The following is a 13,490-nucleotide window of genomic DNA, read 5'->3' as shown; positions in this document are numbered from 1 at the left end:
TAGGGACTTGACTTTATATTTCGTCTCCCTCATTTGCACAATGTGGTTTTGTACTCAACTCAGGTGGCAAGAGAAAGCTTAAGTCCATCCAGGTTCACAGTAGCAGTTGCACAGTAGTGGTTTATATTAGATGGGCATCGAACTCCAGAATTAAAGACAGCAACAAGGCTACATTAACAATCCCAGCACTGGACTTCCCAACATGCTGTTGACAGCTGTACTTGAACCTAAAAATATCATACTACATAATTCTCCCTAAATTCCCACATTTGCCTAGGTCTGCATGTTAGCACCAACCGTGTGCACATCCAGTGCGAGATGCAGTACTGCAGATCTGGAGAATAAGGCTCTAAAGCTTTACGGTTAATTTCATGTGCTCACAGGGCCCCAAAACTGAACAGGCCATTTTTATAATTAGTACAAAAGGTCCCCAGTCTTTGGGGACTATTGAGTCTACACGCTTAAATCAGGGCCTTCTCTTCTGATCTCACAAAGACTGAAAGGAAACCATTTACTAATGAATTGCTCCTAAAGTCTGCAAAGGAGTCTGACTGAGGTTCCAGACACTGCTTCAGAGATCTTCTCTGTCCAAAAACTAGTAGAATTCATCATGTATGCAGGCAAGGTTTCCCCAAGTGAGATGGCACTTTCGTTGCCTCCAAAAGCCTTCAGTGGGGTGCCCTAACCAAGGTCCCACTGATATGATGACATCAAGATGTTCTTGGTTGACAAACACCATTTAAAGATCCTCTACTTAGGCAGAATGTCCTCCACCAAGGACTGAAGGCTTAGTGTTAACGCCTTCCATCCAGGTCAAAACCTTTGATTCTGGCCTCTCTCACACTTGGGTTTTACTTTTTCCTTTGTCCATGTCTTCGTTAAATCTAGTATTAAGGCACTGGGTTTAGCGATGATACTGTTCACATTTGGGCAGCACCACAAAATGTCCAACACAACATTAAAAAAGTGCTAAATTAACCACTTTAATGAGTGTGGTCATGTTCCTGATAAAAGGAAGGAATAATTTTTAGGGACTCTTAACACTTGTGTACATCCCACATTTGTTTTAAGTTCTCCTTATTAGCATCTATGGACAATAGTGCCTCCTGAATGCAGTCTGCTGAAACAGCTCTGTAGTCAGCTAATACTGGGCAGAGCACAATGCCTCATTGTTGAACACTATTTAACAAGATCTGTCCTGTTCATATTTAAAAACAGGATCTCAATTCAAGAAGTTCACTCCCCCTCACAAAATCACTCATCTTGAATACTGTTTGCAGTACATACCCCTGAGCAGGCTTCTAACTCACTGTTAAGCTGCCAATTGTTAACATTTGGCAAAATGCTAGGAACAAGGCCAAAACCTTGGAAGCAAGAGAGATCAGACTCTGGATATTCTCTACCTAAAGCTATAACCATTACCTTGGTGGGATATAACAACTAATACAGAACAACTGTAGGAAAGGATGGGAAGTTTTAGGTTCCAAAGCAGTTTGACAGTCCCCTTTACCCCAAGAAAACAAAGACCCATTTAGACTAGCATCAGAAGTTCTAGTGAAATTGATATTTGGGACTGATGTTCATTTCCAAGTCATGCAATTAGCTCTAGTGCATTTTAGTGGTAGATACAGGAAACTGTAAAATATGCAAGATAAAAAAATAAATCTACTTCAGGAACTCCTGACTGGTGCTGCCAAAAGGCAGTCCTACATATGCATTGCATACAGCATGCAGCAACTTACAGATGACTTAGCACCCCTTCACTTTGGAGCAAAAAATCTATTCTCTGCTAGTTTAAAATCCTAGCTCTATTGAAATTTGGCCTTTGGCATCCGTTTACCAAACGTAAATGTCAAGACACCTAGTATAGCAAGTCAGAATCTAGAAATGAGATTATTCCATTTACCTTACAAAGACTCACTGGGGGGTGGGGGAACTGGAATGGCATGCACCCAAAATATGTTATCCAAGTCTTTCGCATTCAGGTATTAACGTATATATGGGTTCTTCTGAAAAACCTCATGACAAAAGCAGTGGCAAAGATGTACTCAAAAGCCTTTATATCACATTTACACTTTTGTTCATATGCACCATCTCTCTGCTTCATAGATAGCATTTTCATTTTAGTTCTGCACTCCTAAAAAGGTGGTTTCCTAAACTGAACATTAAAATGAAAGGCTCATTAACCAATATTTTATGCATGCATCTCTATGCCCCAAACTTTTTTGGAAGCCATTGGCAACCTCTCACCTACACTCACCTAAATACAAAGGAACTGAAATTACAAAAGAATCTACACCTCCCACTTCCCACAGCTGCTTACTGTACTTTGAACTACAAGACAGGCAAAAATCCTGGTTGAAAACACTTAAAAATAGTTTAGGTTGTAAAAGCTATTTAAGCAGCTTGACAATTTTTCAGCAAAACTGAAAGAAATTCAAGACAAAACGCAGAAGAGAAAGAGCTTAAAATTGCCATTATATACCACCCGGTCAGCAGCTTGTTGTGATGTTTTAAAACGAACCAATATGCAGCCAGTCTTAGAGATACTATGTTTTTTGGTAAAGATACTTAGGGTCAGCCTGCTTGGTATAAATGCCTTTCAGTATTCTCAAGCCTGCAAGCAGAACAGTCTAGTTCACTCAGATGTACAAGCTAGACCATGGGTGTTTTACTATAAGTGTCTTATTTATAATAAGCCAGGAAGAACAGTTATGCAAGCGTTCACAAGAGACTGCATGCAGCCTAACACCCAGCTGGTCCAAGAACACAAAACAAAACAGATGCAACTGCTTAAACAAAAGCAGAAACAGCACAAAAAGCAAGGAGGACAGTCACAAAACACTCCTTCCAAGCTAAAGATGATTCTCAAAAGTTATTCTTTCTGAATACAAACAACTACCATCACTGAAGCTATTTGAGGGTGATGTAAAAAAAAAACAAAAAACAAACAAACAAAAAAAAACAGTTTTCCTTCTTAACACCCAAATGCAATTTTGTTACCAAATATGCTGGATGACTAAAGATGAAAAATACAAGTACTTGTTCTTTTTTTCTTAAATCTTGAGTAATGCAACGTCATGAAAGATGTACAGAGACTGTATACAGGACAAAGCCTTCACCAGATTTTAAAAAGTTTTTTCTAGGATCATTCAGAATTCATATCTTTGGCTAGAGATGCCATGTACTTATTTGTATGCCTGTAAAGATTCCTAACAATGGAACAGATCTAATCTATTATATACTTTAATAATTTTTCAGCTATTTTAAAAAAGTAACTCTAGGCATTTGAAATCTTATTTTAACATGCATCAAATTTCACAATTTTTCTGTTGGTTTAAACATCAGAACAATTTATCTTAAATTAAAAAAAAAAAACAAGTCACCTAAGCTCCTTGCTATTTCTTGGCTCAGACTTTAAAATTCCATTCATGAAATATAAGTTATAGAATTACAAGCCAGTAATGGATCTATGTTCTTACCTAGTCGTAGCTCTCCGAAGTTGCCACACCCTATCTTCTTGCCCACTCTGAAGTTGGGTCCCACCATAAGAACACCAGAGGATGTAGTGGAACTTGATGGTCGAGAACTATGCCCACTCCTCCCTGCCATTCCTTTTGTTGTCCGCTGCCTTTCATCCTTCTCCCGGTTAGAATGGTCCATGATCTTACAATGAAAAAACTCTCTGCCAGCAGACCAGCAGAACTGACTTGGGAGTATGCACTCTTCTCCTTAGCATAGAAATACTATATATATACATATATATATATACAAAAGTATCACTGAGTCAGGTTACAACAGAGTCATAGAAATGTATGGAGTTCTTTTGGCACCATATTCAGGCTCCTAATGCATCTCCCCAGCATACCACGTGGTCGATTACCTCCTGGAGAAGTCAGCAAGGCAGATCTTTTAGAACCTAAAAGAAAGAAGGAAATATGAAATTGCAAGAATAAAATCAATTACAAATTCATATTCAAGTACCAACCGTTAAAGACACACTCTGGACAATTTCCAGGCAGCAGTACTTAAGTTTCAGAAAAAATTAATAGCTTGGGATGTTCACTAGATCACTGTTTTCAATTACAAGATCCAACAGCATGAAGAAAAATAGATGACACTGGTCATCTACTCAGTTTTGAAACAAGCCTGCTAAAATGAAGTCCTAAGACTAAAATGCAAACATTTTTAAAAGTTAGTTTTAGTTTGTTATAAGTTAACAAACTAAGCTTAAGTTGGTCAAGCTCAATTATGTGTGAAAAAAAATCAAGTAAAGGGCAAAAAAAACCAACTCCAAATAAAAGAGTTTTTTTAATTATTTCATTAATGCATCTTATTTCACTCATTCACAAGTGTTTATACTTTTAAGGATAAAAAAGATCTACAAATTCCTCAGAAGAAAGGTGCTACCCAAGAATGTAGTTACATAGTTTTCCTATTCATTGACCACAGCACAGAAAACAAGTCCCACTTTATTCAAAATTTAAAGTACAAACTTCAACCAACCCTGGCTAATTCATATTAGTGAATTTGTGACTTGCTCCTGTTGACTCCCAACTGTTGCAAGCTGACTGTTGCAAGCTAGCAAACAAGCAAAACCAACCCAATGCTTAAGGCACAATTTACTACACCCAAACTGGGAAAGGTCAACTTATGTCAGAACATACTACGATGTACTATGGACAGACAATAAGCTACCTTGAAGGATAGGTTAAAAAAGTTAGCTAGTCATTAGTAAACATTCAGGATTGCATACCCTTCACTTTCAGAAAGAAATGGTGCATTGTGTGCATCGGGTGCACACATTTGCATTTTGCTAGTTTGAAAGGCTCTACTACAAGAAGAAACAGGGACCTATAAAAGAGTTCTGAAGGTATAAAAGTGGTAGCCCTACTTTTGCATGCAGACTACTGAACCCTAAAGTCACTCCTTAAACTGAGGAATTTGATAATCTTGGGGTGGCAATCTGCATCTCTGTGGCAAGATGAGTGTTTTGCTATTACACTAATTGCCCACTCAGGAATCAGTTCTCAAACACAATAAAACTTCATGGCTAGGGACAGAAGTTATCCATAAACCGGTTTAAGTGATCAGAAACTGGTTTAAACCTGTAATAGAACAGATGTTTCGTGCACATAAACCAGTTTCAAAATGGCTGAAACTGGTTTAAGATAAACCTGGTTGAATGTAGTAACAGACTTACTGATTTGGGTCAAACAGGTTTATAAAACTTCTGTCCCAGACCCCTTCCTGGTTCAAGTTAAATCACAGTCCCGCAGCAACCCAGCATGCTTTCCAGCTCTGCACTGGGCTGGGCCGTCTGCTCCAGCAAAGAAGGGATGGGGGGAGCAGAGACTGACCCCCCCACCCCGAGGCAAACCCCAGCTGGGGACTGGGGCTGGGGAGGGGGATGTTAAACTTTACTTCTCCCAAGTACAGAGCCACCCTGCCCTGCTAAAAACTTACTGTTGGGTTGCAACTGTGGACTCTAAATCTCAAAAGCACCTAGAAACAGGAAAAGGAAGTGATGAGCAACCCTGCAGAGTCCTGCTGCTGTGATTGTGGACTGCAAACCCCAGAGACTTCAGGGGCAGCAGGAAGAGGAAGTGAACACACAGCCCATGCTGGCTGTGCGCCAGAGAGCCATGCTGTAGCACCTCCCAGCTTCTGGCCTGAGCCACTGCAGGCATATGGCTACATTTCCTGAATCAAAAGTGAATCTGTCCAGTTGTTTCCCCGTTTAACCTCTGCATCTTAGACTAACCTGCAAAGACTGAATCAATTCAGCCTCAGGCTTTTTGACTATCTGTACTTAGCCAAAATGAACTGAAGAGTGCACACACCTGGCAGCACTGACTCTATCCTAGGAATTATACAAATGGGTTCAACACTTTTTGGAGCTGCCAAAACTTCTGCAGCATTCCAGCACTAAATGAAAGAGTGCCTGGTGTACTGTGGGTTGTAGTAGCCCCTAAGCTGCTTAATGGTGATATAGCACAGAATTTGCTTGCACCTGGCTTGATCACAGTTTGGCTCACAGAAAAGACAAAGAAAGTGAGCAGGTAAGAACGTGTCATAAAACAGTTTAGAAGATTCAAGAAAGAGGTCAGAAAAAGTCAGCTGAAGGTTATTTAGAGTTCATTTAGTTGTTTTATATCAGTTATACTGGATATAAAATAGGACATGGCATACAAGAGAAGGATTCCTTCTGCCGACAGAAAAATGAAGCCACACCCACCCACATGGGTTCTTAGGGATTACCAGGAATTTATAAAGGATTTCAGGAATGGCTAAAATATTCCGTCACCTCTTTGAATCCTATATAACCTGGTTTCAAGATGACCAAAGTCAGAATGTCAGGGGGAGCAGAAGACTTAACCGACGAGCAGCATGAACAAACAGAATTAAAGATGTATAGAAAATTAGATTAAATGCCTTACCCAGTCTCCAGTCATGCTACTCCCAGATACCTACATAGCATGTAAGGTGAACAGCAATGCCTCAGATGAACATCTTGAGCAAGGGAGAAAACTCAAGTTCTGATTATGGATCCAGAACACATCTCTGAACTACCACTTTCTCTGAAAACTGGGATTTCCAAGACCAAAGTCAACTACAACAGAATAGCTCTGAACCTTTCTGTGCATTATTATTATTATTATTTAGAGTCTATGGAGATACACCCCATTAGCATGTGGGAAGACACAAGCTAACCTTAATATAGTCAGAGATCCTCTCTCATGTCACCTTCACAATAAGATACTGCCTTGGGAAAGCAAGCATTTATGCTAATTACCCAAGGACACCCACAGAGCATACATATGAAGAAGAGGCAGAGAACATTTCAGCAATTGTTTGAGCTGTGAAAGCCTACATTAAGAGTCACACAGAATAGATTCCAGACTTGCCATAACTATCATCTGTCCATGCTCCTTATCTTGATGTACATATATCTTGTTTTTTATTGTTTTCCCTCCCCGAAACTGACCCAATTTTCTAGCCAGAATAGACTAGTTCTTTTAGCTCTCAGCAAATGCTTCCCAGTAGTATTGGGAACTTCCCTCACCATCCCAATCTTTAAGTCATCTATTGATCATCATCATCAAGTCACATTTTCACCCTCCTCTAGTTGCATGGAATCTACTTCTTTGAGCATTTTCCCAGCCTGTTATAGATCAAGGAGTACCATTTCCCAGGGTCTGACAGGTTTACTTGTCCTCATGCAGGCAATCAGATGTTTATTACAAACAAAACAAAAAAAACCCCAAACCCTAAAACACCTGATTCCATGCATACTTTTTTTACTCTCAAGTACACATAGTGCTCCCTTGTTCCTGCCAGACACAGCAGAAATAGGCACTTGCTTCCTTCATAGGAAATTACACAACTCCCACCATTTGCAATGTTACTGGGGGGTAAAATCTACTCATCTACTCACCCCTGGCAAGTGGAAAACTTTCCAAGTAAGGCCCTTTCCCCAAACTAAATCAGTTTCTGAAGTGTCAGGTTCTATTTTCTAGTTCTTATGGTAGTACCTGTATCTGCCAGATGCAACTGGCTGTAATAGTGAAAACAGGCTTGCAGACCAGAACACATGAAGTGCCTCAGTCACTGAATAGGGAACATTTAGGTAGCTTCTAGGCCATGCCTAGAAGCTATTAGGCAACAAAGATTGCCGGAGACAGTAGCTGAAGACACTAACTCACAGCAGCAGCCAAGCAGAAGCTACCTTCTGCCAGCAGGGCTACACTACTTCAAAAGGTACAATCATAGCTATGCTGACAGAACTTTGAAATATAGCAAGGCTTAAGATTACAACAGTTAAATGGAAGCAGAAGGAAGATTATAAAGCTGGAATTTTACTCAGCAAGGCTGTTCTGTCAGCTACAGCAGCAGAAAAGCACAGGACTTTGCTTTTATACTGGTACAAGGGCTGCCAAGCTAAGTCTGAAATGTTTCCAACACACCCACATCTTTGACTGGTTGGAAATATGGATATTCTCCTCCCTTATTTGTTGTTAGTGTTAACAGAGGTATTAACTGGAAGCACTGGCTGTTTCTCTTTTCATACCCAATGCAGAAGACTCCACAAAAAGGCCAGAGTGTTATATAGCCAAGTCAATAGCCAAGTAATTATTTCAACTAAAGCAAGCAAGGGCAGTGTCCGTGGAACGCATGTTGTTGGCATCTAATAAAAAGTAGATCCTTAAAAATCACAGTAGTACAGATTATTAAAAGGCTCCCACTAGGTGAGCAGGAATATGCAGTAGAATTAAAGCAGTTTATGGAAGTGATACAATCTTCAAGTATCAAGATATATACAGTACAAGAGACCAGAGTCTTCCACAAATCCCTTCAAGTAGATACATGGGTCTGATATTGGATTGGTACCAATATAAAGAAAATTGGCTGAATTGGAAAAATCAGCCTGATGCAGCCAATAATTTGGCCGATAAATACCTGTGCATGCACACAGCCACAGTGCAGCACGTAGGCGGCAAGGAGCAGAGCCTGGCAGCTTGGAGAGCTGCGTTGAGCTGGTAAGTCTGTTGTGGTGGAAGAGGGGGGAGGGGGCACATCAAGGCCCCCCACAGTGAGGGAGGAAGCGGGGCTGCCCAGCCGGGGTGGGGCAGGGTGGCAGCGGGGTGCCCCTGGATCAGCATGGGGCAAGACAGGCAAGCTGGGGCTGCACCAGGCTCCTCTCAGCAAGGGCTGGGCTTGGGGAGGGCAGCAGCGGCACTAGGAGCAGGCCTACGGAGGGGGTTGCAGCTAACCCAAATTTTGCCGTAGCCTCCCTCCCAGCACCACCACCCCCTCCTAGCACCACTGCTGCCCACCTGGCACAGCCCCAGCTCAACACCCTGCCTCCACCTAAGAGCCAGGGCTGTGCCAGACAGGTGGCAGCAGTGCTGGGAGGGGGGCACTACAGCAAAATTTGGGGTGGCTGCAGTCCTGCTGTAGCTCCCTTCCAGCGTCGCCACCTGCCCCAAGCCCAGCCCCCATCGCAAACAGCCCAGTGCAGCCCTGGCTCCAGCACGCAGCTGCAGCCCCCCTGCCCCACCCCACACAGATCTGGGAGCACATGCCCCCCCCATGCCTTCCTGGGGTGCAAGCAGCAGTAGGAGCTGCCCCCCTCAGACAAGCCATGGCTCAGTCCTGCGCCCCGCCCCAGCTGGGCAGCGCCTGCCCCAGCCCCTGCCCCCCTCACCACAGAGGCCTTGATCTGCGCCCCCACTCCCCTTCCCTTCCACCACAACAGACGTACCAGCTGCACACAGCTGTACTGGAAATTGGATCAGTATCGGCCAATATGCCTCCTTAAAAAAGCAGCTACTGGTATTGGCCTCCAAAATCTCTATTGGTGCAACCCTGCCTTCAAGTGTTCAAAATTTCTCCAGATGCAGGGGAGCAATTAAACAGGTGACCAATACCAAAATTGGTTTAAAAAAGCGAGGAAACTTTTACTTTTAATTTTGTGAGCATCTTGATCATCTATACCCCTTCTCTGATATAGAAGTAAATTAAAATGAACAAGAGTAGAAAGGTTGGCCACACATTTGGTAAGATGATAAAAGGACATTGGTTAGAAACTGGCTGCATTAGAGCCAGAATGGCAAGTTAACTGCATTAGCACTGATTGTAAAAGTTGATCATCAAAACATACATCGCTGCATTAGCTCCACACAAAAGTTAATCCCAGACTCATGTCAACTTCATGGAAACTGCTTTGTACCACTGACTGCACACCCAGTATGATCTCCCAGGGAGCGAGTACAGGGGCAGCCTGCAGGCAAACAAGGGGTTAACTCAAATTCTACAGAAGACAGAAATCAAGGACTAAAGCAGGATGCCGGTTCCCATTCACTATTCTGAGCACAGCCTAGAAGAGAAGTTATATACAGGTGAAGGTGAGCACATTTTCAATAGTGGTAAAGTTAAAGCAACACAAGCTTTTCAAGGTACAAATGTTTCACCACTACATAAATCTTTAAAAATACTGTAGGTAACTCTCTGGGGACAGACATTTTTTTTTCATCTTATAAGGTAGATAGCTATTCTGCATTAAGGATTCCAATATGCACAATAGCTGTATTAAAGAGCTTTTTCAGAATACAATGAAAAGTAAAAGGGATTAAATAACTTAATATTATTGCAGCTAAACAATCCAATGATTAACTCTGACACCCACAAGTATCATTTTTAAACAAAAGCAGTTAATAAAGCTGCAAAAGTTCTAGAACTAGTTTCTGGGTATGCCCCGAGTTCTGGCAAGTAACCGTAGCCAGTAGAGATTTAACCACAAATCCAAGACAGTTTTGGCACAGCATCCTGACAGAATTATTAGGGAAATTGCTTTAGAAGACTTAAAATGAAGGTCAACCAGTTAAAAAAAAGACTGCCCTCTTCTCTTATTACTGGAAAAGGCCTAGGGAACTCCTAAACGAACTCAGCACTCAAACAGGATTAGATTTTAAAAGCCACCCGCTTGCCTAAATCTGAAACAAACTATTCAGTGAAGGTCTGTACCTAGGAAGAGTTAGACTTCTACTGGATACCTCAGCTCCATCCAAGTCAAATAGGTTTCAATACACATCTGCAGTTTCTCTCCCCATACCAAAGCTGTCTTGCACAAAAAGTGCTTTAATCCCTTTTGCAATGCTCAGTTTGGACCCTTCCTCCAGTTTCTTACAATAGGCCTTTCATGCACAAATAAACTTTAGCCTAACTTCTGTTTAGCTAAGAGCAAGTCATCCGAATCTCTCACTTGCATAGCCTGAAGTCAAATAATCAAGACAAGAACCCAAAGGGAAAAATGCACTAAAAATACTGAAATAAGAACTACAGTAACAAGTTTTGATGTGGGGGGGTTTTGTGTACACAAGAAAACTTCAAGCGCAAGTGTCACCAGGAAGCCCAACCAAAGGTCAACCTTGCAAATAAGCTCAATTTTTATAGTCCTTTTGAAGGGAAAAAAGTAGGCCTATGAATCAGAACAATGCAGTAGATATCCTTCCATGCTGGGATTAGATCAGGGTCAGGCACAATATGGTCTGCGGGCCACATCTGGCCCGCCAGGCCATTCTTGCTGGCCCGTGAGGCCCCTCCAAAAAACAATTACTACCAGTCCACAGCTACCCCTCTGAAGACCAGCGGGAGGAGGGCTTTCAGAGGTCACACACCATTGGACTGAGCAGGTTTTGTGCCCACAGCTCCATGGGGCTCCTAGCAATCCATGTAGAGGAACCAAGCACGATGGCACGCAACTGGACAGCTGGTGAGTGGATAGGAGAGCTCCTACCTGCAGTGCCAGGAGCCGCACATGGAGGAACAGAGACAGCACAGAGCCAACCCAGCCTGACCCAGTGGTATACAGTCCCAGCCGCAGTGGCTGGAGCCCCACGTGCTAGCACAGAGCCACCCCAATGGCATGTAGCTCCTGAAAGGAGAGCCAAGAGCTGAATGTGGCAGCACAGAGCCCACCTGGCCCAGTGGTGGGAGTGTGTGGGGAGGTGTGAAGTTTGGGGTGCAGGAGTGGACACCCCCTCTTTGACCTCCTGCATGGCACACAGTCCCCACTACTGGCAGCAGCAGGCCCTCAAGGCACTCATGCCCAGGATAGGCAGCATTCCCCCATAGCACATAGCTCCAGCTGAGTCCTGGGAGCTGCACATGGTGGCACAGAACCAGCCCGGTGGTTTTGCATTCCAGATATAGTAACAATGGTTGGCCATTAATATAATAATGATGCATATTACATCAAAAAACAGTTCCTAGGGAGAAAAATATTTTATTCAAATAAGAGAAAAGGTAGTAGATTATAAACACTGAGGATAAAAATTGCGTGACTAATCGGAAGATTAGTCAGAACACTGAGGCTTAGGTTTTATTTCCTGCCATTTGATTATTTTTTTAATAATGGATTTTCCTTCCTACCTTTTTCACCCACCAACCACTCAACAAGACAGTGAAGAGCGTAAGCAAGGCAGCAAAGATGTAAGTTATGGTGACTTACTATACACTTCAAACATTTTCTGCCAACAAAAATAAAGCATTCAAGTTACAACCCACAAAACCTGGCTCCTACAGGCAATGTCAAATTAGGCTGCCACATGTATGCAAAAAACAACAGTAAGAGAAAAGACACCAAACAGCAAACCTGTTATACAGTGCTAGCTAAGCTGTGTGCCCAGACATACAAATCTATAGAGTGGGAAAAACAGCACGTAATAAACCTCCAAAATTCACATCTACTCTGACAGTTACGGACTTATTATTAAAAATAAGCAAAACTTAGGGTGTAGATGCATGCAAGTGGACTGCTCCAAAATATCACCAATTGTGAACCAGTTCACGGTTGTGTGAAGTACTGTGGCTCTGGCACCAGGGAGTGGGAGTAAACACCCAGTGCAGCATGCCTTGCAGTGGGAGGGGGGTGTCTTGCTTTGGGAACCCCTGAGTGGTTGACCTATACGGGGGGCAGTGTTCGTCTAGAATAGGGGTGCTCAACCACTGGCTCGCAAGCCAGACATGACCCCAGGCACTGGGTCATCCAGCCTACAGAGCTCAGGCAGGAGAGGTAGAAGGGAGGAAGAGGAAAGGTGCGGGGTGTAATTCTTGAACCTGTGCTTTCTGGTTCTCAAGGCTGGGGGGGCAGAGTGCATAACAAATGGGCTGTGTTTGAGTGAGGAGTAAAGACACAAATGCTAATTAGAAAGATGATTTATTGAACAAGTAGTGCAAAGAAGCTCACTAATAGGGCTGTGCGAAGCTTCGGTAGCTTATTCGATTTGGAGGAGATTCGGCCCAATTTGGCAACCGAATAAGAATTGAATTGGGAGAGCAATTAAAAACTCTGAATCAAAATCCAAAGCCTCCAAATAGATTTGGAAAAGATTCGGAGATTTGGCCATAGACTAAACAGGCAGCAGTCCTCACCACACTGGACACAGCTGCCTCCAGCTGGTAAGTCTGTTGTGGTAGGCAAAGGTGGGGAAGGAAGGGGTATGGGGGAGGGAGGAATTGGGGCCGAGACAAGCTGCCCAGCTGAGACAGGGGGCGAGGGATGCGGGCATGGCAGTGCTGGGAGCAGGGGGCTATGCCCTGCTGCTGCTGGCCCCCTTCTGCCTGGAGCAAGCCGTGCCCACATCCTGCCCCCTGCCGGGCCAGCAGCAGCAGGGCATAGTCCTTGCTCCCAGCACTGCCGTACCTGCATCCCACACCTCCGCCTCCCTCCCTGAATCTCATACTCCCTGCCCTGGCTGGGCAGTTTGTCCCTCCCCCACAAACCAATCCCACCACAGACTTACCAGCTGGAGGCAGCTGTGTCCAGCGTGGTAAGGACTGCTGCCTGTTTAGTCTATGGCCGAATCTCCAAAAGCGGCGCTGAATCTTCAGATCCAATTCAGCCAAATGGAATTGGGACAGTGATTCAAATCTCCAAATTGAACCTCCGTCCCTCCACATTGGCCGAATCTGAATCCAAAGCAAAT

At 43.3% G+C, this 13,490-nt stretch overlaps 1 protein-coding gene across 12 annotated transcripts in view; it reads right to left on the bottom strand.

Moving 5' to 3' along the window:
- Positions 1–13,490, bottom strand: part of CSNK1G1 (casein kinase 1 gamma 1) — a 163,513-nt gene that overhangs the window by 128,285 nt on the left and 21,738 nt on the right. For all 12 annotated transcript variants that reach the window (XR_003093219.1, XR_003093218.1, XM_025199849.1 and 9 more), the window contains one exon: positions 3,483–3,919. Coding sequence is in view for 10 of the 12 variants with exons in the window: in XM_025199849.1 (XP_025055634.1) it covers positions 3,483–3,663 (181 nt within the window). In the remaining 2 variants the exon portion in view is untranslated. The remainder of the gene's footprint in view (positions 1–3,482; positions 3,920–13,490) is intronic.

The sequence above is a fragment of the Alligator sinensis genome, unplaced genomic scaffold (genome assembly GCF_000455745.1).
Source record: "Alligator sinensis unplaced genomic scaffold, ASM45574v1 scaffold1097_1, whole genome shotgun sequence".
Classification (NCBI taxonomy): Eukaryota; Metazoa; Chordata; order Crocodylia; family Alligatoridae; genus Alligator; species Alligator sinensis.
Note: the sequence above shows the minus strand (reverse complement) of the source record. Positions and strands in the feature narration are given on the sequence as shown.